General features: G+C 44.4%; 2 protein-coding genes across 5 annotated transcripts in view; both read left to right on the top strand.

The window, feature by feature from the left end:
* atp9a (ATPase phospholipid transporting 9A) overlaps positions 1-13,903 on the top strand; it is a gene marked incomplete at its 5' end in the record, with an annotated part of 48,814 nt that extends 34,911 nt beyond the window's left edge. Inside the window, 10 exons of one of the 3 annotated variants that reach the window (XR_014553603.1) lie at positions 19-108; positions 382-526; positions 2,057-2,121; positions 3,366-3,521; positions 5,461-5,525; positions 6,329-6,437; positions 6,588-6,645; positions 9,845-10,048; positions 11,678-12,619; positions 12,658-13,903. Coding sequence is in view for 2 of the 3 variants with exons in the window: in XM_083657121.1 (XP_083513247.1) it covers positions 19-108; positions 382-526; positions 2,057-2,121; positions 3,366-3,521; positions 5,461-5,525; positions 6,329-6,437; positions 6,588-6,645; positions 9,845-10,048; positions 11,678-11,814 (1,029 nt within the window). Of the gene's footprint in view, positions 1-18; positions 109-381; positions 527-2,056; positions 2,122-3,365; positions 3,522-5,460; positions 5,526-6,328; positions 6,438-6,587; positions 6,646-9,844; positions 10,049-11,677 lie in introns of all 3 variants that reach the window. The other 2 variants (XM_083657121.1, XM_083657122.1) reach the window with 2 other exon arrangements.
* A 10,954-nt stretch (positions 13,904-24,857) lies between these two features.
* nfatc2a (nuclear factor of activated T cells 2a) overlaps positions 24,858-27,020 on the top strand; it is a 32,032-nt gene continuing 29,869 nt past the window's right edge. For both annotated transcript variants that reach the window (XM_083656866.1, XM_083656865.1), the window contains exons 1-2: positions 24,858-25,005; positions 25,930-26,887. In XM_083656866.1, the coding sequence (XP_083512992.1) occupies positions 24,873-25,005; positions 25,930-26,887 (1,091 nt within the window). In that variant the 5' untranslated portion in view covers positions 24,858-24,872. The remainder of the gene's footprint in view (positions 25,006-25,929; positions 26,888-27,020) is intronic.

Genomic DNA, 27,020 nt, shown 5'->3' with positions numbered 1-27,020 from the left:
GTGGTTGCATTGCCACAGGTGACGACGCGCGGAGAGGCCCACCTGGAGCTCAACGCCTTCAGGAGAAAGCACGACTGTGCGCTGGTGATATCAGGGGACTCGCTCGAGGTAAACACGGCCTGCGTGCGTCTAGTCTCTAACCCCCCACCTCTCCCTCATGAACCTCTGACATCCCTTCTCTTCTCTGTGAGCTGTGGATCTCTGGAAGTGGTATCTGAGGTTAGCGTTGCTGCCTAAACCGCGCTAGTTCAACTGTAAAGTAAGCCGAGTTCTACAGTTGAGATAAGCGCTGTGCTCCCCCCCCCCAAGTTGCTCGCTCGCCTAACGATTGTTTTGTTTTTCTGTGTTTTTTTTTCGTTGTTTTTTTTGGTTTTGTTGCAGGTTTGTCTGAAGTTCTACGAGTACGAGTTCATGGAGCTGGCGTGTCAGTGTCCCGCTGTGGTTTGCTGCCGATGCGCGCCCACCCAGAAGGCTCAGATAGTCCGGCTGCTGCAGGAGCGCACAGGCAAACTCACCTGTGCTGTAGGTGCGTAGCGTCAAAGCAGCCATGACGGGTGTATCCCACCTGTTTAAACAGCTATTTAGAGTCAGATTTAACGCCACCACCACAAGGTATGATGATTGTTTTTCCTCCCCTTGTTTTATTAATTTTTCCCTCCATTTTGGGAACCTCTTTCCCTTCTCCACACTCTCTCCATCTGTCTAAGGGCCTGTTCACGTTTGGAAAACGCGAGGCGCTGAGTGGACAGTGAACACCCAACGTTCATCAAGTGCGCTCCGACGATTGCATTACGAGTGTGCGCGGCGTTGCCAAGCAACCAAAGACAACAACTTCACACGTTTGTTAGTACTTAGCTGAAATAATGGATGACACTAGCATCGCAGTAAAACTGACGTTAGTAGCTTTACTTCTTGATCTACATGTGGAGCAGAAAGGTCTTCATGGGAGGAAGGTAGAGCCTGCACACTTACTCCATGCCACAGTTTAATGAGACAAAAAATAGGACAACGTTTCAATCCTAGATTGGATGTTCGTCAGGTCAGAAATGTTTGGAGCAAGTGTTGAACAGGCGAACATTAAAAATATCTGATACACAAGCTATATTAGGTGTTATATAACCCCAAACGACATGCACCAGATACAAACAGATACAATAGACAAACCATAATAAACGCCATTCTACACATTATATAAAAATGTTTTGATAATAGCAAAAAAAGTTTTATATTTGTAAAATGGGAGAATTTGACTCCCTGATTTAATATGTAAATGGCACAAAAAAACACAATTGGCCAATAGGAAAACCAAAATGTAAAACCCAAACATTAAAGAAACATTAAAAACCATTAGGAATTTTGCTACAGCCTTGCACCTGTAGGCTATAGTGATGTGCGTATAATGTTTCCCTTTCAACAAGCAGAAAAGTCTTGCCATGAATACATCCCTCTTTCACTTTCAGGCTGTCTTTCAGGCTATGTGACCAACAGTTGAGATGGTTTGATCTCACGGTCGGAAAAAGGCACTGCATCGGCCTCGTGTTTGCCATGCGATGCGCCCCCCATTGAAATGAATGGGTTTAAGCGCGCAAAAGATGCAGCATGTGAACCGGCCCTAAGCCACGAAACTCTGATATACTGGTTTATCTGAAAGACACTCGCGACTATGTACATTGATTAGCTTTAGCTTTGGCATAGTTATTGATCATGTGATCAAATCGAGGGCTGCTGATATTGATTGCGCATGAACGTCAATACGCTGTAAATCTGCTGTTTGTTGTCTGGCAAATTGCACTGTCGCTTCATCTCCCTTTTAGATGGCTGTTTTACTGGTCTCTTTTTCAGGGCCAATTAAGGGAGTGTCTCGCCCAACACACACGTACACACACACACACACACACACACACACACGCACACACACACACACACACACGTACACACACACGTACACACACACACACACACACACACATCTCCCTCCCTGACATTCTGACATTCCGGCTGTGTGGTGAGTCAGTGATGTGAATCCTGACACTTCCCTGCTCTTGTTTTCTCTCAGGAGATGGAGGAAACGATGTCAGCATGATCCAGGAAGCCGACTGTGGCGTGGGAGTGGAGGGCAAAGTAAGACTCTGTGTCCATCTCGTCGCCTCGCACGTCGCAGCGCGGGCGCTCGCACCGTTGTCGCCGTGCGCGTTTCCTGTCGAGAGGACATGTAGACATGTAGAGGGGACGTGCACGCACGTGATCCCTCCTTCCTTCTATGAGAATATATTCTGTGTGTGTGTGTGTAGAGGAAACAAAGATGACAGAATGCTATGACGCTGACGTCAAAGTAACAGTCTCTCAGCGGCCCCGGTCCTTCTGGCAGTTCTGCAGTGATGCTGCTTAGCTCGCAGAGGAATGTGTCTTTTATGTGTCGGTGCAACGAAGCAAAAAAGGTGACAACATGGTGTTTGTATTGGTCAGAGCCGTGTATATAGAAGGGTCGCGACATCTCCGTTCACTCCAATGGACCAGTTTTTTACTCTCAAGAGTTCCAGGAAGTAAGGTCCTGGATTAAGCAGCACTGTCGAGTTGCAGCAAAATGGACAGTTTGTGTTGAACTTTGAAAGTGTTTTTTTTTTTTTTTTTTTTTATCAAATTGTACATTATCAGCTTTATTTTAGCATTCAAAAGTAGCACGAGACCCCTTCCTGGCTGTTCATTGGCTAATGAGTCACGCATGTTGGTCCTCCGCTGACGCCACTCTCTCTCTAAATTGCTCTGCTACACCTAATCCAGGGGTTCTCAAAGGTTTGATGACTGAGGGCCAATTTAGGGACCCGACATTGGATTAAGGGCCGCCCAACAAAAAAAACTAAACACAAAATACTTCTAAAACAATTATTTTCTTTAACAGCCTATTCTAGAGTCAAAGTTGTGCCAATTGTGAATCATGTGAGTAATGTATGTTGTGGTTTGTGGAGGAGAGAAAAAATGTTTTAACACTCCCACACACACACCCCCATTCCTGCCAACATGAGGACCCCTTTGAAAATGGAAATACCATCATGTCACCTAACTCATCACGGGGCCCCAGAAACGTTCCCGAGGGCCACACTTTGAGAAACCCCTGGTCTTTTGTATTTGACTGATTTATTTAAAATATGTAAGTCTAATACCTGCTGGATTCTAGATTCATGTATTTATGTTTCATGATTGATGAAACAGAGCATTTTGCCTGTCCATAACTCTCTTTTTTCTTTTATTATTACAAATGATTGAGCTATTTTGTTCATTATATCCACGTGTGAATATGGCTGTTCAGGTTACAAAGACGCTTCTGTAACATTTACTCACTGTCTTGTGTGCTGTGTCTCTGTCAGGAGGGGAAGCAGGCGTCGCTGGCTGCAGACTTCTCAGTGACTCAGTTCAAACACCTGGGCCGTCTGCTCATGGTGCACGGGAGGAACAGCTACAAGAGGTCCGCCGCCCTCAGCCAGTTTGTCATCCACAGGAGCCTGTGCATCAGCACCATGCAGGTAGGCTGGGCCAGGGCGTGGCTCCACACTCAGGGTGCTGGGCCAGGGCGTGGCTCCACACTCAGGGTGCTGGGCCAGGGCGTGGCTCCACACTCAGGGTGCTGGGCCAGGGCGTGGCTCCACACTCAGGGTGCTGGGCCAGGGCGTGGCTCCACACTCAGGGTGCTGGGCCAGGGCGTGGCTCCACACTCAGGGTGCTGGGCCAGGGTGTGGCTCCACACTCAGGGTGTTGTACCAGGCTGGGCCAGGGCGTGGTGCCACACTCAGGGTGCTGTACCAGGCTGGGCCAGGGCGTGGTGCCACACTCAGGGTGCTGTACCAGGCTGGGCCAGGGCGTGGCTCCACACTCAGGGTGCTGTACCAGGCTGGGCCAGGGCGTGGTGCCACACTCAGGGTGCTGTACCAGGCTGGGCCAGGGCGTGGCTCCACACTCAGGGTGCTGTACCAGGCTGGGCCAGGGCGTGGTGCCACACTCAGGGTGCTGGGACAGGGCGTGGTGCCACACTCAGGGTGCTGGGACAGGGCGTGGTGCCACACTCAGGGTGCTGTACCACTCGTATTGAAACTGTAACTTTGCATGAAAATGTCCATGGGGTTATGTCAGTAAAACACTTTAAACCAGGCAGTGAAAAATAAGAAAGATGATATTTCAGATTTCATTTACTTAGCCTTTTATTAGGGCTGCACGATAATGGTCTAAATGATAATCCAGATTATTTTTGATCAATATTGATGATCACGATAATTTAACACGATTACTCTTTGACTTGGGGAACATCGTGCATTTAGGGAACTTACAAATCAACAACACCGGATTTAATCGTGTTTTCTTTATTTGGTAATGTGAGTTTTGTTCGATAGGGTTATGGAAGTGACAGAGATCATCCCCAATCTGCAATGCAGGAAATCAAGATGATAAAGCTGTTTATAAAACAGGGCCAGAATAGACAAGATATCCAAATGGGAGGAGGAGGGAGTGATCAGGGTGAGGCAGGGAGAAGTTTCATGGTTGGTCACTGGAAGGGTGGGGTGCACGATGAGTCAGAGGAGTGGGACCTCGGTGCCCTTCATGAGCATCCCACCCCCGGTCCCAACAAGCCCGTGCCGGGCCGGGCCCGGTACCCCAGTCCAACCTCAGCCCCCGGCGCCGTGGAGGGAGAGCCTGTGACTCACTTGGCTGTGGACCCGGGGGTTTAGGGAGGCCCGCCTCCTCCACATGTGTCACATTAACGCCGGGCCACAAGCCCACAGCTGTGACCCGTCTGGTTCTGGTACGGGGCCACCCGGCTGGCACAACGACAGCTCAATGTTCACACCGTCCATTATGCCGAAGAATCCTGCTCGAGTCAAGTCAGCGAGGTTTGCGCTCTGCGGCAGAGTTATACGATTATCGCCAACTGTTTTGAATTGTATGTATATGTGGGATTGGGCTAATTGATTAGTCAAAGTGCGGTCCCCCCCTTCTGTTTTGTGGATCAGCGTTACCATAGCAGATTCATGGGATTTCTTCTATTTCTCCGATTCGCTTTCTACTTCTGTGATGTGGTAAGTCCCGCCATCGCGAGATTGCCCACGGCGTCGAAGGGAGTGAATTCCCCATTCATTTCTCCCATTGACGTTTCATAAAACGTCCTTCATCCTTATAAAAAGAGTTTTGCTTGGACAAACCAAGCGATTCAGCTACATTTAGAACCCCCCCCCCCTGAGTTTTTGTTTTTCGGTTTGGTCCAAGTGAAATGTTCTCTTGTGATTCTGAATATACGGTAGCTCAATCTCTTGGTTTGTCCAAGTAAAACTCTTTATAAGGATTTTACAAAATGTCAATGGTAAAGGCCCCAATTACTGTCTCTAATGCCAACAGAGGATTGATATGACATGAAGAAGAAATGATGGCTCGTTCTCTTTACCTGGGTTCTTTCTCCCCTCTCTCTCCCACCAGGCTGTTTTCTCCTCTGTTTTCTACTTTGCTTCAGTGCCGCTCTACCAAGGCTTCCTGGTTATTGGGTGAGTCTGAATAGTGATGACTTGTCAACACAGCAGGCTTTGTGTTAAAGCACTTGTGAATGGTGAGACTGGGGAAAGTATGAGAGTATTTTATGTACTGCAGTAATTCGCTTAAAGGGACAGCTCACCCTAAAATCCAAAATACATATTTTTCCTCTCACCTGCAGTGCTATTTATCCATCTATATCGTTTTGTGTTAGTTGCCTGAGTTTTGGAGATATCGGCCGCAGAGTTGTTCTGCCTTCTCTCCAATACAATGGAACTGGATGGCACTCGGCTTGTGGTGCTCAAAGTGCCAAAGAAATACGTTTGATAAACTCAACAGCAATGTCTCTTTCCAGAAATCATGACCCTGTTACTCAAGATAATCCACAGACCTTGTTATGAGCAGTTTTATGTAGGAACTATTTTCTTTTGACTGAACTACACCTGTTAGCTGCTAGCTAGTTCCTACATAAGACTGCAAAAGAAAGTAGTTCCTACATGAGACTGCTCACAACAAAGTCTGTGCATTATCTTGAGTAACTGGATAATTTCTGGAGAGACAATGCTGTTGAGAATTTATTTTTTTGGTCACCACAAGCCACAAGCCGAGTGCCATCCAGTTCCATTGTATTCAAGAGAAGGCAGAAACTCTGCGGCCGATATCTCCAAAACTCAGGCAACTAACACAAAATGATATAGATGGATAAATAGCACTACAGGTGAGAGGGAATATATGTATTTTGGATTTTAGGGTGAGCTGTCCCTTTAAGCACCGAATTGAACAATGAAATGCGTGAAACTCCTTCTCCTTGTGCCAGCTACAACACCATCTACACCATGTTCCCTGTCTTCTCCCTGGTGTTGGACAAAGATGTCAAGTCAGAAGTTGCCATGCTGTACCCAGAGTTATACAAAGATCTCTTGAAGGTATTTATTTCATGGTCACGTACTGACTGTTACAGTCCAGCACTGAATATGTCAGCAAGACAAGACCCAAAATAGCCTCCCACAAAACCATATATGAATAATATAAAGATCTCTCATACAATTTTCTTGTTCTACTTTTTTCTCTCACAGGGCCGACCACTATCTTTCAAGACATTTCTAATATGGGTTCTAATAAGTATCTACCAAGGTAAGGACGAATTTATAGCAAAATACTGATAATCAACGTAAAAATAACTATATTCACCAAGTGCAAACATAGTAGCTGTAATAGAGATACATCCTCCCAACTTAAATAATATGAGAGTACATATATTGTACCCAGACAACAGGACATAACGGACTGTGCAAACATGACAGACAGTAAGCATTATGACTCATATACATTCAATTCATTCATTATATACAGCAGGGGTTTTCAAAGTGGGAGGCGGGCCTCCCCAGGTGGGGCTCCAATCAGTTTCAGGGGAGGCTCAGTGAATGGAAGTGAAAATTAATTATTAAAAGGAGATCGTAGAATAGTCTAAATGTGTGTGATTTGATTAAACTGATCAAACTTGAAGAAACTAATAAATGCCTTCAGACAGACCTGTTTATGCACAGTATGCAACAGCAATATCAGGCTATCTTGGCTCAATTGTTGAGTGTTAAGAGGGATCAAATAACATCATCATGATCCCATAGGCATCCAAGATTTGACCGTGGGGGGGCTTTCTCCAAGCTTTGTCTTGGGGGGGAGGCCCACAGTCTCAGACTTTGAAACCCCCTGATATACAGTCTTCAAACAGCATGCGGTATGGTTGCCTAGTACCATGTAGATGTACAAGACACTAGGGGTGCTCCGATCCGGCTAAGCCACGATCCGATCCGATTCCGATTCCTGGGGTCACGATCCGATTCCAGAATCGATTCTCGATTCCAACGATTCTCGATTCCAACGATTCTCGATTCCAGAATCTAGAATCGATTCTCAATTATTTAGTTTTATATTGCAATAACACACAAAGGTAAATATAAGACAAAAAATTACAAATGTATTAATGCTGAACTTCAAATTCAACTTCTGTATTACAGTCAGGGCCTAAATTCATTTTGCAAACTAGGGGGGAATTCCCCCCTTATGTTCTTCAGATAAGATGGATTTATAGGCTGGGGGGGATCTGTAGACTTTTGGGGGGAATACATTAACCAGAGTTCTTAAGTGCAAGAGGTGGTGGCACCGTGGCAGTACAGTACACAAATGACATGAACATTTGGACACTTATTCAGCCGGTATCTTGCATGTTGCGTTCAGGTGCACTGTAATTTTTTTATTTTTTTATTTTTTATTTTTTTACAATTTTAAGAATCGATTCTTCGGAGTTTGGAATCGATCCAGGAATCGTGGCATTAAGAATCGCGATCCTTTCAGAATCGATTTTTGAGCACCCCTACAAGACACTAGGCTGAGGATGTGATGATTCATTTAGGCTGGAAGACAACACGGCACGCCGAGCAGCTGCTCTTACAAAGTGAATAGAAAACCATCCTCCTCCTGCTGTCGTGACATATGAGTGCTCCCCAACGGCCCACACGTTTATTCTTAATTTGCTAGAAGGGTTTATTTACGTCTGTGATGATTGTGTGTGTATGTTTAAAAAAGAAACGGAGGTACTTTTCCGCCACGGACCATTTGACGTGAAAAGGCGTTTCCAGCGGCATCCAAAAGCTGTCTTACTCTGCACCCCCGCACCTTTTGTCCATAACTCACTCCCAGCTCCGTTTCTCTCAACACAACACACACATATTCCATTTTATGGCTGATCCAAAGCCATATTTCCAACCGAGTGGACCTGCTGCGCTTTCCAAACCGTTGATGTGTTTATAGGTATCGATTCCATTACAGTTGCCTCTACCTTCTTTTCGCATGCCTTGCTGCAAGTGCATTTGAGGTGACTAAGGCCATGTTCACACGACTACAGGCAAATCCGATTTGCTGCTAAAGTCATTGTCTTGATTGGTTTCCCAAATCTGATGATTTGGGAGTGTCCGTAGTACTGCCACAAATCTGATTTGGGTTCAAGTCAGATCTGTTCAAGTCGGATCTGTGTGTCCAGACACAAGGAGCCTGTTATTATAGAAGTAGCTCCATTATGAGCGAAGTTTGCTAGGTGCACTGTGTTTCTGGCAGTGTTTGCATGTCTGCTCTCTGCTCTTCAAGTCCCCGCCCCCCCCCTGCAAAAGACACTCTCAAATCTGATTTGGGTGATCAGCGCGTCCACACTGAAGTCACATCAGTCGAAAGCAGATTGGAAACCGCCTCCATATGTGGTTTGGGACAAGTGACACAAATCAGACTTGGAGCGTGCAGACTCATAAAACCAATCTGGATAGAATCATTAATAGGTCATTAAAGTTCACAAATCGGATTTGGCCTCCTAGTGTGAACACGGCCTATATGATGTACTGTACTTCCGGCTACAAACTCTTTAGTGTAACTAACTACGTGGAGATTATTTTTTTACAGTGTCTAAGATCTGCTAGTATCAAATACCTTCTCAATCCCAGGAAGTGTTACACAGCCTAGTTTTATAAGGTCACAATAACAATCTGAGACAAGTGGTGGGAAAGAAGAGTCACAAAAATGTGCAAAAGTGGAAAAACTTCCTCTTCCTGTGAGGGAAAATGCCTGTAAAATGGATCTGGTTACGTTTTAAATGGCGGATCTGCTTCTGATCTGTTGACGTGTGATATAGTATTTCAATCACTTCCCTGGTCGCTTTGTTCACATTTTGCTGACCACGGCAAAACGTGGCATAGCACACGTGACCGGAGTGGAGTTCAGGTTGAGTGTAAAGCCAGGATCACCTTATGTGACACGTATGGATTGCTGCTTTTAGAGGTTTGCTGTTGAAATGTCCGAGGGCGTTGGCATCGTTTCCAGTAGTCATTATATCTCAAGGTCGAGTCTCGAGTCAAGTCTCCATTACCTGAGTTCGAGTCCAGAGTTACCGAACATGAGCGTGAATCCACATCTAGGTGGAACACACGTGCCTGCCTTTGCACACAATTTAATAATGTAACTGTATTAATATATCAATAATAATTAATTAATTATTATTCAAAATATATATATAAAAAATTTAATAAATTTATAATTTATCAATTCTTATGCCAAATTATTAGGGACTTACAAAAAAAAAAAGTCTTGTGATTAACAAGTCAGAGTCCTCGTCTCCAACTTCCGAGTCTGAATGCATGAATGCTCGAGTCTCATGTCCAAGTCATCATTCAGTGCTCAAGTCGAGTCACAAGTCCTGCAAATGAGTCCAGGACTCAGGACTCCTCCTCGAGTACTACAACACTTCTGGTTTGAGTCTCAGCTCAGGTTCTCTCCTCTCTCCACACAGGCAGCATCATCATGTACGGGGCGCTGCTGCTGTTTGAGTCGGAGTTCGTGCACATCGTGGCCATCTCCTACACCACGCTGATCCTCACCGAGCTGCTCATGGTGGCGCTGACCATCCAGACGTGGCACTGGCTGATGATCGTGGCCGAGCTGCTGAGCCTGGCGTGCTACGCCGCCTCGCTCGTCTTCCTGCACGAGTTCATAGGTGGGTAAACAACAAACACCGGAGATGGAGCGCGCAGCCGTGAGGTTTCTCTCTGCGCGTGAGAAAACAAACGCCGCCTTAATTCACGTCGGCGCGGCCCTGATGGATGGGATTGGGCTTTTCCTGACCTTGAAAATAGTGCGTCAGCGTTCAACAATACAGGGGGCGATCTGCTCATTCATGTGCCTCTAGTGTACAGTAGACCCTGCTATGCTGCTGGCTGTTAGGAAGGCTAAAGGTGACAGATAGACTTGGTGTGTGGAGCAGCCCACAGGCATGCCATAGTACCAAAGAGGAAATGCCAAAGTCTCCTGTTGGTTTCCCGTTCCTTCCTGCCAACCCGTGCGCTGCCAAGCTCCGCGTGTTTTATCACAGAAAAGGAGGCGTTTGGTAGAAAACACATCACGGCAAAACAAAGTCCTCCTCTATGTTAGAGTGGAACAGATTTGTAGCTGTTAAAAAGTGCAACACAGAAAAGAATAGCTTTTATTGCGGAATAAGGAGTTCATTGCGTTGGTGTTTATGTTATTCCATTTTCAGTCTGTTTGTCACAAGGCTGTTGGACATTTATTTATTTGACCTATCTAAAAAAAAAGCCAATTTTAGTTGTGCCATATTGAGACTCGTGACACATACAATGCTCAATTGGAGCGTTCCAAACGTGTATTTTGGGCTTTATGGGGGGTGTGGAGTGCCATTTTCGGCCTGCAATCTAGACCACGGAGTATCATGACTGGAATGTGGTCAAGTTTACCCTTTTTGGACACTTGTTTCTCTTTTCTGAAGTTGGACTAGAATAGGTTTTAAAAGCCATTATTCTTTGGCATGTCATCCACACACATATTTGGGCATTTTTCCAAGTACGTTTATATACAATTATTTTAGGTCAATTTTTCTATCCCCTATATTCAGAGCCCCCTATATTCATAACTTTCCACCGCATGACCTGAAAATCCATGTCAGGAACTTAAGAGATTATATTTGAATTTTTGGCTAGCACTTTACATTACAACTCGGTAATAACATGGTAATAGTGTGGTAATAGGTAATAATTAGGTAATGCATTTTCTATTTTAATACCCAATTAATGTCACAATTTTTAATCCAAATATTGCACTGGTATAATAAGGTAATTTATACCATGTAATAACCAGGTAATAGCTTGGTATTAACAATGGGTATACTGTATCTGAGTAATAATAGTCTGATATTTATAGATACTGATATTTTAACAGGGTAATAAGGGGTCAGAAACAAAGGGTAGTAATGGGGAAACGCATTTAAAGATGACAATGGGGCAAAACTATTTAGTAATAGTATGGTAATATTTTGGTAACAATGTGGTAACCTGCTAACAATAAAATGGTTATATCAGTGCAATATTTGCATTAAAATTGTAATATGGTGACATTGCAAAATGTATTACCTAATTATTACGTATTATCAAACTATTACCATGTTATTACAGATATTAATTGTAAAGTGCTACCTGATTTTCGACTCCTGGCGGCAGTACAACTGCGAAGAGCAGCTAGTTCAGCGGCGTTTAAATAGGCTTAGGAGTGTTTGTATGTTTCCCCCCCCCGGCCCCTCTCTGACCCCTGACGCCTGTGTCTGTGTCTCTGCCAGACGTTTACTTCATCACCACGGTGTCGTTCCTGTGGAAGGTGACCGTCATCACGCTGGTGAGCTGTCTGCCCCTTTACATCCTCAAGTACCTGCGGAGGCGCTTCTCCCCGCCCAACTACTCCAAGCTGACCACGTAGACCGCGCCGCGTCCACAGCACCCCCCCCCCCCCCCCCAGCCTACCCGAGGTCCAACAGAGCCTGCGCTTGGACCGGAGAATTAAAAACATGGAGTTCTTTTAATTTATTCTGAAAGGTTCCAGTTGCAAATTTGGAAGACAAAGATGAATTTGTTTGGGCGTTCGTTAAAAAATCTGTGTTTTCCTTGCTACATGTGTTTGATGCAAAGGCTGACGACGACTCTGGATCGAGAACACCTGTGGCTCGGATTAGTCTCGTCTACTGCTCTTAGAAGCAAAACGTCTGTAATACTGTCAACATTATGCTCATGAAAATGTTTTGCACAGCGAAATGTAAATACCTAGGTGCCATAAATAGACTGACGCATGGCTGTTTAGGCCTGTTTTAATGAAGTGACTCACTAAACCGATGAAGCAAAAATCATCTTTTTTGTTTTTTTTCTTATTTTTTTGTAATTTAAATGATAAACACTGAGAAACGTAACTGGAAAAGTTGAATTGATTTGACCCGTTTCTCCCTCAGTACTGTCTGTATATGTGTAATCAGGTTTTGGGCTGGACACTTTTCCAGTTAAGATCTCGAATAAGCCTTTTTTATTTTATTTGAGACACTGAAATTGACGTAGCATTTTCTTCTCAGGACTTTGATTCACGCTCTCCTTAAGACGGCCGCTTTCTAAACGGAGTTTGAGAAGTTCTACGGTGAACCGGTTTACTGGCCAGACTTTGCATGAAACACGTGTCTGTAAAAGTGTGTGTATTTGTTGATGCGTCACTCCGATGCTACAGCCCCGACATGACGGAGGTGGTGCGGTTCGATGCTACAGCCCCGACGTGACGGAGGTGGTGCGGTTGTTGATTTTAGCATGGCCCACACATTCTCCAAAGTCAAACCGGTCTTTGTCTTTTTCGTACGGGACCCTGGCTGGTAAAGCTGTTAGTGTTTGAGGAGCGTGGTCAGGAGAAACACCCACTAAGGAGCATCGGGGGGGCTATTTGCAGCCCGAAACCTTCCTCTCGGCCGCTCCCGACAAGCCGTGCGTTCTCGAGGGGGAACGCGTCGTTCTCCTCTCATGTGGCCGCAGCGCCGGCCGCGCTGCTAGCATTGCATGACTCACTGTAGTACTGACCTAAAAGCCATAACCCAAAATACCCCACTGACCAATGTCCAGCGTGTCTCACTGCTACGACTACTAACCCCTTTGAGAGAGAAAAAGAGAACAAATCACAAACCATCAGTCAAAACACAATGTGAATATTGTCCATAAGTATTACTGTACATTGAAGAAAAACAACAACAGAAGTACTCAAAATCCATTCCTCATCATTCATTTCACTAGTGACTGACGCGACGATGAAGATGCTGTAAATTATTAGCAGGCAACAATAAGGCCCATTTTTCCTCGTTATTATTTTATTTTACGGCCATCTTGAGTTCAGCATCACTGGGCCGGTGTGACTCAGCGAATCCTAATTATGTCAAAGACAGTGTTGGGCAAGTTACTGGAAATTGGTACTTAGTTACAATTACTAGTTACTTCTCTCAAAAAAGTAATTGAATTACTTTAAAATGACTGCATAATGAAACCTATTAGTTACTTTGGAAAGTAACTTTTCCGTTACTTTTAAAAGTCTGCTTTGATTCTCTTATTAATAAGGCGCACATTATTTTAGTGTTGCGGTGGGAGAAGACTAGTTAGATTACTAGTTAACGCAAGAAGTGGTGGAATTGCAACTTAGTAACTAGTTACTCCTAACACTGGTCAAAGGGTGCCATAAGTAACCACGTTTCATATTTGATAACCTCTGTTGAATTTCGCAAGCTTTTTGCACAGAATTTTGTTTTGTACGACCGATGATTACACGTTTCCGTTATGTTGTGGAATTGCAAAACATAAATGGCGGTAAAATGATATTTAAATATGTTTTATTATTTGGTGACTTATTGTAAATAACCTGGTTTGGTTTTTGTTATTTATTAACCTTTTTTCATTTCATGATATTAATTGCACTCGGATTAGCAGAACAAAAAGGGATTGTGTCGATGTTAATATTGTGGTGATAATTAATAAATCTCATGTTTTCTTTATAGTGCCATTTTTCCTTTAGCATTCCTCAGAAATGTGTATTGTGTGTGTGTGTGTGTGTGCAGGGGCGGACTGGGATCATAATTCAGGCCGGGCATTAGATACCAAGCAGGCCAGGCTGCTACGGGCCGACGCGCATGGGTAGGGCGCCGGCGAAAAATTTGGGGCGTTTGAAGCTCAATTTGGGCCGTTTGAAGCCCAATTTGGGCCGTTTGAAGCCAGATTTGGGTCGTTTAAAGCCAGATTTGGGCTGTTTGAAGCCCGATTTGGGCCGTTTGAAGCCCAATTTGGGCCAAGTCCAATTTTACAATGAGATGCACCCACTTTAAACCTGAATAAAGTAATAAAACCACTAGTAAACCAGTAGGCGGCGCCTGGCCTGCTGTTCAGTGAGTGGCCTGGCCTGGCCTGCAAAAAAAAAAAAAAAAAATTTTTTTTTTTTTCCCAGGCCAGGCCACCGGGCATTTGCCCGACGTGCCCGATTATGCAGTCCGCCACTGTGTGTGTGTGTGTGGGCTGAAAATATCAGCACAGTTTGTGTGTGTAAAAACTAATATTATGGTCTTCTATCCAGATCTTGATGATATGGCCTTGAGTTATACAGCAGTATATACTGTAGCTCCTTTGTGTTGTGAGAGGCGGCTGCAGATCCAGGCTTGACTGTTTGGCACTCTCTCACCAGATGAGGGAGTCGCTGGAGCTTCTGTCTGCACTCTCCTCCACTCGTGCTCACCACCCCTCAGGCCAACTATAGTTCAGGATATGTCTCAAACACAGCCATTAGACCTCACCATAAATTAGTCGAGCTGAGGAACATAACGCCAAATAGTACATGATTATTCATAAAAGCTATAACTTTGCATGGAAAACAACATTTCTTCATTTTTCTCCAGAGTGAATGTTAGTCACAGTTAGTTTCATTTCAATGAAGGAACCTTGTAAATGGACCACATAAACAAGCTGGAGACGTGTCAAATCGTAGATGGTGTATTCATCCCTGAGGTGGTTTGAGTTGGACTCGCTTCTCGCTCATAAAATCATTTTCAAGAAAAAGAAAAATAAGAGGCAAAAAGCACTGAACTACTGTATGTTCATATTAAAACTCTGCGTCCAGCTCTCTCTTTTTTTTCTTGTTCCATTGCCCAAATGCGTAGGTTACACCATTAAAAGAAACCATTTAACTTAATCAGTCCCATGAAAAGTGAAATTCCACTCCAGAATCAACAGAGCTGCCTCCTAACCTTAACATTCAGGGTCTTTCCTGCTCGCTTTAAACCATCTTTAGAGCCCTTATTGGTTCAGCGCCAAATCCACAATCCAATCACAGCAGAGAGAGAGAGCGAGCACAGGTCAGGGTACATTTTGAATTCTACTGTGCAGTTTACTTGATTTTTAAACTTGAATAAAATAGGTCGCTTACAGCTGGGACTTACATAACTTATCCTGGCTAATCATCGCAAGGTCGGTGCATTTTATCATTGGCACTTCAAGGCAAGAATTTGTTTCCAACTTGGAAACCTCTAACATGCTGCCTGCTCCCAACGGAACAGTGCAGAGGGAGAGGGAGAGAGACTCCCGCTAATGTGCAACAGAACACACCACAAACTGTCACGGGGTCTTGACTTGAGTGGTTAATACAAATGATACTATGGAACCATGTGCGATCCATATCCAACCTTCAGGCCAAGGCAACCACATCAACAGGGTTGGCTGGGCCTTCGTCAGTTTCCTAGAGAGAATTCTAGACTGCTGCTGGAGAGATTGGGACCGGGGTCAACTGTGCGTCTGTGTCGTATCGACAGTCGGAGGCCCGGTAAAACCCCTGCCTCACCCATGATGACGCCGAACAATAACTGTAATTTACGATTCTTATAGGGTCATAATTAGGGCTGCAACTAACGATTATTTTCATTATCGATTGATCCGTTAATTATTTTTGACTATTTTCTCATCAGTTTTTTTTCTCAAGTTGAAGTTGGTCAATATGTCACAAAATGGTGAAAAATGTCGCTAACGTTTTCCCCCCGAAGCCCAAGATGACATCCTCAAATGTCTTTTGTCCTGCACCAACATTCCACAACCCAAAGATAATCAGTTTACTGTCATAGAAGACTAAATAAACAAGAAAATATTCACATGCTGGAATGAGAGAGAAAAAATAGTTGAAATCTGTCGATTAATTAAACAATCGATTATGAAAAAATCGTTAATTTTCTATTGATCGATAATCGATTAATTGACTAATTGTTTGCAGCTCTAGTCATAATATCTCATTAAGCGTGCTGTTTTCAGTTGCCCACAATGTTGCTATAATCTGCCATCACACAAAATAACAACGGACAAGTTGGCGCAGATTAATTGTTTACTACACACTGTTATTGTTTTATGTAAACACAGGATTTTAGCAACGAGCGTCTCCCCACTGAAACATCGCTAAGCATGAACACACACAAACACACACCCTCTTCTAGCGTCTATTTATAGCCCAGTGGGATTGGAATGCTTTGATTTGTCTTAGCACCCACTACTGTTAAGGCAGGGCTGCACATGTGTTCTCCGCCTTCTCCTTGTCATCCCCAATGACACTTGTTAAAGGGACAGCTCACCCTAAAATCCAAAATACATATTTTCCCTCTCACCCGCAGTGCTATTTATCCATCTGTATCGTTTTGGGATAGTTGCCTGAGTTTTGGAGATATCGGCCCACAGAGCAAAACGATATAGATGGATAAATAGCACTGCAGGTGAGAGGAAAAATGTGTCATTTGGATTTTATGGTGAGCTGTCCCTTTAAGGCCTCCCTAAGCAGCCATAGTCAACTAGCCAAATAATGTCCAGATTGACTATAGATTAATAATCTTTTCCCCTCCTTCAACAGTTTAAATAAGTGGTATTTGTATTGGATTCATATACTTTATTATCACAAGAAATATCTAATCAAACTTATTCACGTCAAGGACCCCTAAACGGACACAAATTAGACCCTGACCTCCATCTGATAAGATTTTTGCTTTTAGATAGATGTTTTATTAGGCTATAGAAACCCATTGCCAAAATAGCCATACATTCTGTCATCGTGCTACTTATGGATGGAACTCCAGTGAAGATAAATGATTTCCCTTTTTTGCTGGGGACCCCCTGGAACCCGCCTCCTGGACCCCTGGGGGTCCCCGGACCCCACTTTGAGAACCACTGGTTTAAATGAATGAGGGACCGGTGCGACAATTAGTGAGTGTCGAGAAGTGCTGCTAGTGGAAATGCACTCATGTTTGTTGTTTTGAATTCTGCCAGGACCGACCGGTTCTGTCTGTGTACCTCCTTTGTTTGGGACGGGAGGAGGTGACTCTCCTGAACTACTGAAGAAGGTTCACCCACTCTGTTTTGACTACCAAATATTGACTGCTCTGCTTTCATATTGTGCTGATAGTAAATACAGAGAGAAATTGAAGTTATGGAATGGATGGGACTGGAAAGCTGGATTGGGCATGAAAAGCGTGTCGATGGGGGGGGGGGGGATATTGTTTCATGGGATTTCATAATGCCAGAGGGGAAAATCCATCCCCTACTTTCCACTGGACTTAAGACACTCAAAATACTTTCTGCAAACATTAAGAGTATCGATCAGGATCCTATTAGCCTATATGAGACGGCTGTTTGAGCCAGCCTGGAGGTATAGGCTACACTTTCCATATTGATGGAACATATTAGTTCATTCAATTCGGAAAAAGTCGGAAAATGTTTTCCAGAGGTCGCAAGTTGCGGCAGGAAGGAAATAAGATTCCTTATTGCACAATGACATACCAGCGCTACCCAAACTGAAATTATGTCAGTTGTGGTCTTCTTTTTACAAACTCATGGGACTACAGGCTACTACTTGTGTAACTTACAGTCATCTGAAAGAAAGCCCAGTCATATCATATGGCTATATCATCACAAAGCAACACCTCCGACTCCTTGATAGTGCGCTGAACTAGAGCATCTACTTTTTGAAATAGTTCCACTCTAAGTTCAGTACACAGCACTGCTCTGTATGCCTGCAAATACAAATACACACACCCAACTCATGTTAGTCACAGCAGGTTACAAACTTACAAACGGGTAACACTTTACAATAAGAGTACATTAATTCGGGGTTAGTGCTTAATAATAATTATCTTAGGGTTCACTAACCCTTAGTAATGAATCATGAACTAACCCTTTGTTGATGCTTGTTACGGCTTAATAAGCATCAACTAAGGGTTAGTTCATTATTAAGTATTAATTAATGTAGGCTACCCTTATTACCAAAGAAATGCTACTCTTTTTTTATTTCAACGATTTGATTAGTCCAAAAGGAGTTGGAGGTTTACAATCCAGATCAAATGGAGGCAGAAACCCTTGCTTTCCCCCCCCCCCCCCCTCCCTGGATTTCCTCGGAAAGGTTTCCATGAGACACGATACAATGTGCAATTTCCATATCAAAGTTCCACTGCTTGGATTTAGAAACTCAATCACACATGTTACACTTGGAAAAGTAAAAATCAGGGCAACGCTCTAACCCAGACAACGCTGCCTCAATGAGCTGTTTAACAGGGATGGAAAACACGGCATGAACTTGGAAAAAGTGGGCTCTCCCTCCTAGCGAAAATAAAACGGAAGTGCAAACTGGGCCGTCTGGACACCAGGCAACTTTCCCTGCTCGAGCTTTGAGTCGCATTAATTTACTCATTCATAATTTGAGAGTTGCACAAGAGGTTCCGTAACAGTGGAGGAATTTACATCTGGTAGACAAGGTAGTTTACCCCCAAAACGTATAAGCTCTAGCTGGGTACTGCGGTTTACACACTCATTGCCCTTCACCGTGTTCACCCCCGTAGTCTAGCATACACTTTTAGAAAATAAGGTTCATTTGGGTTCTATATAAAAACTTAAAGGAACACTCCGCCCATTTTCAACCAGCTTTGTATCATTAGAACATCAGTAGTATATCAGAAAACTGTAAACGGTTTTGAAGTCTGTCATTTAATTTGACAGTTATTGAGTGTTAAAGTGTGGACCAGTGACATCACTGGTCCACACTAACTCAAATTAATAACTCATTAACTCAAATCAACTCTCAATAACTGTCAAATTAAATGACAGAGTCCAAAACAGTTTACAGTTTTCTGATATACTACTGATGTTCTAATGATACAAAGCTGGTTGAAAATGGGCGGAGTGTTCCTTTAAGTTTTCATATAATTTACCAAACCATGTCTAAAAAGGTCCTATACAATTTCTGTAAGACAACAAAGAACCCTTCAAAGAACCCTTCTTCTTAAGGTGTCGACTGATTGGTGGACCCCAAATGGTGCTATATAGAACCCCAAAGGGTTCTATTTTTAAAAAGTGGTTCTATATAGAACTCCAAAGAGTTCTATTTTTAAAAAGTGGTTCTATATAGAACCCCAAAATGGTTCTATATAGAACCCCCAAAATGGTAATGAACCATCTGAAATGGTTCTACATAGAACCATTTGAGGGTTCCAAATACGTACCAAGCTATAGAACCCTTAAAGGTTCCATATCGAACCACTTCTTCTAAGAGTGTAGACTCTCTCTCACCCATACTAATCCAAGTATCAATCCAAAACAGATCCTGTGATTAGTAGCCCCCTCCCCCAACACCACCACCACCCCCCCTGACAAGCACACAGATGTTCCTATGAGTGGCCTTGGGCCTGGCCTCACTGATATCAGTCACTGAGGCGATGCCGAGTGTTTAGCACATGGGACAATGGAGATGTTTGAGACTCCATGAACCCCTCACAGTTTTAGACTTTGTACTTTTGTCTGTATTGAACTGCACATGCTCTGCCATAGGCTGCATAATATGTAGGATGCATTTCATCTACTGTATATAAATATGGTCGACCGTGTTCAACATTATATCTAGACCTCAACGTGGGGTCCCGACCACCAGGGGTCCTTGAAGGGGGGTTCCAGGGGGTCCCCAGCAAATTGATGAATTGGGAAACTTTCCTGTGATGTCATTTTCCAAGAAGTTAATAACATAATTAGAGGATTAGAAGAATGGCTGTTTTGTATCATAGTTATCTCTCTACCTACCAGTGGCGGCTGTAGCCTACTGGCCCATGTGTGATGTGTTTATACTAGGGTGTGTATCTTTCCCTCTCAAACACATCTACCTACAGGCCAGATAGTCATGGGATTCTGGACAAAATCGCAATAAAAATATTGTCTGTTTTGGTTCGGAGAGACCAAATCTAGTCAAATGGGGGGGGGGGGGGGGTCTGTAGATCTAATGTGGACTAAATTAGGGGTTCCTTCCTGATATAGAAAAACTTGAGAGAGAATCAGACTTAGCCCTGCTCGAATTTGTAAAGGTGATTTGGAATCTGAGTTGGATTCGTAAAAGGACTTTGCTTGCCGATTCTCTCATAGATTTTTCGGAGTTTGGATTGTGTTGATCTGTATTTTGGAAACTATGCTGCACTGAAAGCATGGCACTGAACACAGTCGTGTCTGGTTTGACTTGGCTCCTCTGCGTGGCGTATTCCACAGCTTCCTCTTCTGGGGCAACATCATGAACTTAATGGTGATGAAGCCGTTTCTCTTGAAACGTTTATTAGTTTGTGTAAGCAGCAGCTCCGTGACTGAAGCGGATACGTCCAATATCAAATGTGTCTGTCTGTGTGTGTGCCTGACACCTGACGAGATGTATTACTTTTATTATTGGTTCCTCTGCCTGCTGTGGTCTATATGAGCATATCTGTGCCTGTTCAGAAACCCAGGCATTAGATCAGGGATTTACAGTTAGTCAAGGATGTGATAATCACCCACCTCTCACCATCAGTTCAACCATTCTGTTTAACCTCTGCTGCTTAAAGGTCACATTTTTATGCTATTGTAGCTGTTTAAAACATGTCTCGTGGGTCTTTAAAACAAGGTTATGAATTCTGTTGCAAAACAAAAAATTAACTTGCTGTTTTGAAGGAGTGGGACGGGACCTCTGATCTGATGATCTGTTACCATAGATCCATCTCAAAATGTTTCCATAGTACACAGCTATGCTAGTACAGACGACAAGGGTTGGTCTTCCACATTCAGTTGGCAGGGCAGGGGGCAGCGTGCTGTAAGCGGGCGAATGAAATGAGTGTAACTTTGTGATGTCACAAAGTTACAGAAGTCAAAACGGCTCGTTTGGAGGCATTTCTTCCTTTACATAGCTGGCGTGGGTTTATCTGGGGGAGACCATGTGTTTTGAGACTTCCATGATGTTTATATAGTCTTTGGCTTTATGTCAAAGAGGCACGAAACACAAATACACTAAATAGGCCCTTTAAAGGCCTACTCAAACCATGTCACCCAGGTGATTCAAGTTGTTTGAACAATAAACTATTTTTCTCAGAGTCCTAAATCATTATTCAGCTGGATGATGGTCATACAGGAAACCACAACAACACACAAGGGATTGGAACTGTTTTCCAATTCCACATGAATTCACTGGCAAAGCTCTTGATACGGTAACTGAGTGCACAGCAAAACACGAATAATATTAATATTAATAATATTTCACATATTAAATACAATATGTGAAAGGTTTGCTTATACTGATATACTGTATAGCCTATACTCCATATTCTGAAACAGTTTGCCAAAAAAATAAAAAATCTGTGCTATGATGCACGGAAATGTCATGTTCACTTTGCTACAAGAGACAGTGAAAGTGATTTGGTCACAGAAGCTCCAGACTGGGACTAAAAAGCAGAAGTCTGTGTAGCTGACAGAGCTGAAGTCTGCATGTCTCGCTCTCTCTGTGACCTCAGGTAGCGACCGTGTTGACACTCGCCTCCCTCCACAACCCAAATAATGAAGTGTCATGTGGAAATGAAAGAGTGAGTCTGTATTTTGGTGTGTCCGAGAGGAAACGACATACTTTGCCTATTAAAGCTGCAGATGAATCCAAAATATCAATATTCTTTTTTTCCCCCCTAGATGCTCCTTACATAATGTCTATTGCAATGGAAAATTAGCCCTCACGACTGCTGGGGTCAATCTATTATTCTAGTAGGTCAGTCTTGTTCAGCCTTTTTTTTTCCCAGTCAACTATCAGAGTCTTATTATGTCAAATAATAAAGATGTAGCAACTTTCCATTAGAAAATGGATAGTTCCCTACTGGGAACAATGGAATTCTCTATTCCATGTTCAAGCCGTCACCTCGCCCATGGGCCCGTACTTAATTGAAATCAAATAAACATTTCAGAGCAGCCAGTCTGGTCTAACAGTCATTTACAATATTGGAAGACAGATTGTACTGCTGCTTATACACAGACTTACCAAACTGTGCAAATAAATTTAATGTAGTGTATACTGTAATCAAACATCAGAAGTACTTTTGAGTTTTTCTCTCCCTCTCTCCTACAGTGTCCTACAGTAATTTCTTCATCCCCTACAATGAAGTTCTTGTGCTACTGTCTGAGAGAAGCCACAGAATGCCTTGGCGCAGCACCCGGAGACGTCATGGATTCCTGAGAGTGGGGCTTTGCAGGAAAGCCCTGAGTCTCCGCACTGGACGCGCTCCAGGTTTCCATGGCAAAGGCGCACAAACAGGAGGAAACACTGAGGGAATCCCGTTATTTTACAGCATTGGCCCATTATAAACAGCCAGAGCGAGGAAGGAAGCCGCTCTTGATACTCAAGTAATCCTTATAGAGCTCTAGGAAAGGGACTTCATACCATAAGCAGTGCTGGAGTTGAATGCAGCCTACTACATGTTTTTGAACAGAAAGGGACTTTGCGCACAGCTGCCCCGTCGCAGCTATACAACGTTTTTGAACCTATAGGAGTTTATTTTCCCTGCTTCAACTCGGGTCTACTTTTTTTTATACTGAAGTTTCTTCTGCTATGGTTGTTAGAGGAGAATAACTTTTCATCATTTTTTATTTTCAGTTTATTTTGTCTTCTTTTTTCTTCAAATGTTTAGAGAGACTTGGAGACTGGCACAGTACCACACGATGAGGTCGATGGATCAAGGTACTGCTGAAATGTTGTGAGTGATTATCTGGTAAATCTGCTTTTTAATCGATAGATGTTCGCGCTGTATTGTGTGACGTAGCCTATAATGCTGGTGTATGAGCTGGGGTGTTATGAGTTGCCTGTCTGTCTCTTACATTTCTGAGATAGTTGAATGCGTCAGGGAGCCTATATAGAGACACGCTGGCTGGCTGCGCGCTAATAGTTGCTCAGCGCACAGCGTGAGTTGCATGCCTGGGACGGGAGCACATGAAGTACTTTGTCTTGTCATTAATGTTGACATTAATAGTAAAAGATTAAAATAACCCTAACTTTAGTCAAGAACGGCGAGCTAAGAAAAGTGGGGAAAGGCTAGCCTAAAAGATTTTTGAACCAAGCAACACATTTCAAGTGTTGAGATCAATGTACCATGTATGTTCCATGAGATGTGAGAAGAACAAGTAATGTGATGTAGCCTATGAGAACGAGTAATTGGTGAATTTTCGCCTCCTACCTGTTAATGTGATAGACTAATCAGACAATTAAGATTCTGGCTCGACTCCAATTTACGAGCGCAATAATTTAAAATACACTGAGTTTTTTTGGTAGCTAATTAGATTTTTTATTTTATTTTATTTTTAACTCGTCACAAAACCTCTTGAAAACTTTCCAGGCTCAGATTTATATTCTGTCTGATACTGACGCAGACACCTTTTGGCATAGTGCACTGGAAGGGGGGGGGGGGGGGGGGGGTCACACAGGTCAATCGTGTCCTAATGCTGTCTTTGTGGTTTGCATGCTCAAATGCTTATTAAAATAGCTAATTGAACACGTTGTTATGCTGGGCTACTTTTCAAACAGCCATCCAATATGTTAATGCCTGTCAATCTGTACAGTTGTAAAAATGGGATTTGCAGCACCTGTAGTAGCCTATAGGCTATGCTATGGGATCAAATGACGTCACCAAAAAGATCAAAGAGGAATAGAAACAGAGTCTTGTGTGAATGTGGGCACGTTTATCATTTTTGCTGACGTAGCATAGTGAACATAGGGTGAGCCCACTATGCACTGCAGCAGGAATGCCATATAGAGCCAACCTGATTGCCATTAATGTGTAGGTAGGCTATGCTGCCAGGCCAGCTGTCTCTGTCTGTCTTTAATCATTCACAATGGAGCAGACAGTGCATCAGAAATATTTCTGTCAAAATAGTTAATGTAAAAAAATAAATAATCTAAATACAGTCAGTGTAGGCAGGGGCAGATAATTGGATTTTTCGGAGGGGGGGGGGCGGGTCAGCATCACCAAATAGGCCTACTGTCTAATAAATAATCTAATTATGATGTGTTTATCACTCACACCATCATCCATACACTACATCCATACATAAACTACAGGATCCCATTCCCACTAGACTACTGCACCCTCGTCAATAATAAACTGATAGCCTAAGTGTTTTAGAGTCTATACAGATCGATAATAAGTGAACACCCTGGTGCGTAATTGCAACGTGCCAAACACCCGGGGGCAGCAGCGGCACATCATGTTACTGCAGCACACAGTTGGCTGCTTTAATCCGCCCGGTGCGTGTGCGGTTAATTCATCACTTTCAAGCTGCACTGCACACGGTGCGTGCGTGCGTTTTTTTTTTTTACTTCTTCCTTTCTTTTCTTCGACGTATCGCTGCGCGCTCATGCCGGGTGGGGAGGCGTGATCCACCGATCCACACTGATGAACTTGCAGATAGAGTATGAAAACAGACCCGCCTTCATCCGAAAATAACTGCGGGAAGGAAGCCGAAACAGGAAACTTTGTGCGCTTCACCTGCCGCCGCTCGCACATGCATCATTTGACACTTGCGCAGGTTCCCCAAACATCATCCTCCTCATCATCATCATCACCGCCGCCGCCGCGTCTCCGTCGACTCGTGTGGTCTACTCTGCACAGGGACACACTTGGTAAACAGAAATAGAGACAGATGACCGCTTTATACGACGAAAACGACTTGGAGGAGGAACTGCGTCGAGTCAACTGCCCCGATGAGGATTTGGAGTTTGAGTACCTGTTTGAATACGAGCCACCTTGCAGCGAGTACACTGGGGGACACCAAGGTTTGTGCGAGCTTTTTGGCAGCAGCCCGTGCTGACTCCTCTCCCCTCCTCTGTTATTAATATAGCCTCATATGACTTAGTACAAAATATGTGTCTGTTAGGGTTTAGTCGTGTCAATGAAAAGAAAACAAACAAACAAAGCAGGAAGTTAATTTCACAGGCTTGATCATCATGACATGTAGCCTAATAATGCCAAGTGTCTGTCTTGTCTGTGTGTGAGTGAGTGAGCAGAATTGTGTTCGGCCACAGCTATGCCATTTTACGTGCGATCGGGTCGAATCTTTCAAGTAGTGTAAATTAAAATCCCTGGGTGACCTATCCTGCAGATGGATTTTTTTAAATAGGTAATTAGGGCCAATTAATTGCCCCTAATTACCTAATGATGATGATTGCCTTAATTAACTAATGATGTGATGCCACTCCAGCAATGATGACATCATCTGGTGACATCATCGCTGATGACATCATCATTGAGTGCTCGAGCGATATCACAAATTCTATACATATAGTGATATATATCATCAGTGATTTATGATGAATTTTGAGTGTGTCCCCGAGGCTTTGGAGACCACTGCCAAGGAGGTCTAACTCCCGGAAGGGGGGGTCCCATAGGTCCACTAGTATGAGTATGTAATGAGCTTTTCGAAATTTGACCTGATATGTTGTTGCAAGCTGAACGTCTGCAGGTTAAGTTGTGAACTGGTGATTCATAATTGGGAACAGAATTGATTCGATATATATTGCTTTGGTGTCATCATAATTGGAATAATGAAAAATATTTTAAATAATAAAAATGCTGATCTCTCTTGTGACTCCTGTTTGAATCATATTATTGACCCGCTCTGTTGGCTTCGACAATATCTAAGGTTTTCTTCATGTGTGTTTTAATTTTTAATGCTTTTCCCACTTTGCTCTCCTCTGCAGATGACCCGAACCTCGCGTCTCACAAAATCCTCAGCCCCGAGTCTGAGCAGGCCTACCCTCTGGAGCAGGCGTCTCCGTACGGCCTCAAGTCGTGCAGCCCCGCCTACAGCGACCTCCACCACCACCCGGAGGTGCTCTCGGGATATGAGCACCAGGAGGCCCGGAACTACCTGGACAGCTCGCGGCCTGGGGGCCTGGCCCTGAGCCCGCGCATCGAAATCACCCCCTCGCCCTACAACCACCGGGACGCCCTGCAGAACCACCCGCTGAACATTAGCCCGAGGCCCAGCCTCACCGTGCCCGGCCATGACAGCCTGGCCTACCGCGAGCCCCAGTGCCTGAGCCCCGCCAGCAGCAACTCCTCCACCAGCTGGCACTCGGAGAGCTACTCCCCCTGGGCGTCTCCGTGCGTGTCTCCCAGCAGCGGGCAGAACGCCGACCTCTGCCCCCGGCTCCAGAACATCCACACAGGCTCGCCGCGCACCTCCCCGGGCACCTCTCCGCGCACCAGCCTGACCGAGGACGGCGGCGGCGGCGGCTGCCTGGGCCCCCGCTCGCCCTCCGGCTCCCCGCGGCCGGGCTCGCGCTCCACCTCGCCGCAGGGCAAGCGCACCTACGACATGTACCGCAACCCGGGGCTGATGATGATGCCGGGCCACCGCTCCCGCAGCCCGTCCCCCCACGGCGGAGGACACCTGGAGCACAACATCGGCGCCCACTACAGTCCCCACGGCAGCCTGGCCGACGTCATGAACGGCTTCGGTGCCTGCCAGCCGGGCTTGGTGCCCACGAAGATAGTCAAGACGACCAACCAGGTGTACACCCTGTACCCCGAGAACCACGGAGAGGGCAACTACCTGGTGTCCTGCGACCAGGACATCAAAACCAAATCCGGCGCTGAGCCCTTCTTTGTTATCCCACCCATCTGGCCCAAACCCCTGGTCTCCAGCATCTGCAGGTGAATGGGTCGGGAGGACAGGAGGCCTCGTGGCTTGCATGCACTCAACAATCCAACCCACAGCACCTGAAGATAACAATCCATTTTCCCAAGGTGCATGTTAACGCTAATCTCCATGATTTCCATCCTCTCT

This window comes from Poromitra crassiceps (assembly GCF_964638095.1).
Source record: "Poromitra crassiceps genome assembly, chromosome: 20".
Lineage (NCBI taxonomy): Eukaryota > Metazoa > Chordata > Actinopteri > Beryciformes > Melamphaidae > Poromitra > Poromitra crassiceps.
Note: the sequence above shows the minus strand (reverse complement) of the source record. Positions and strands in the feature narration are given on the sequence as shown.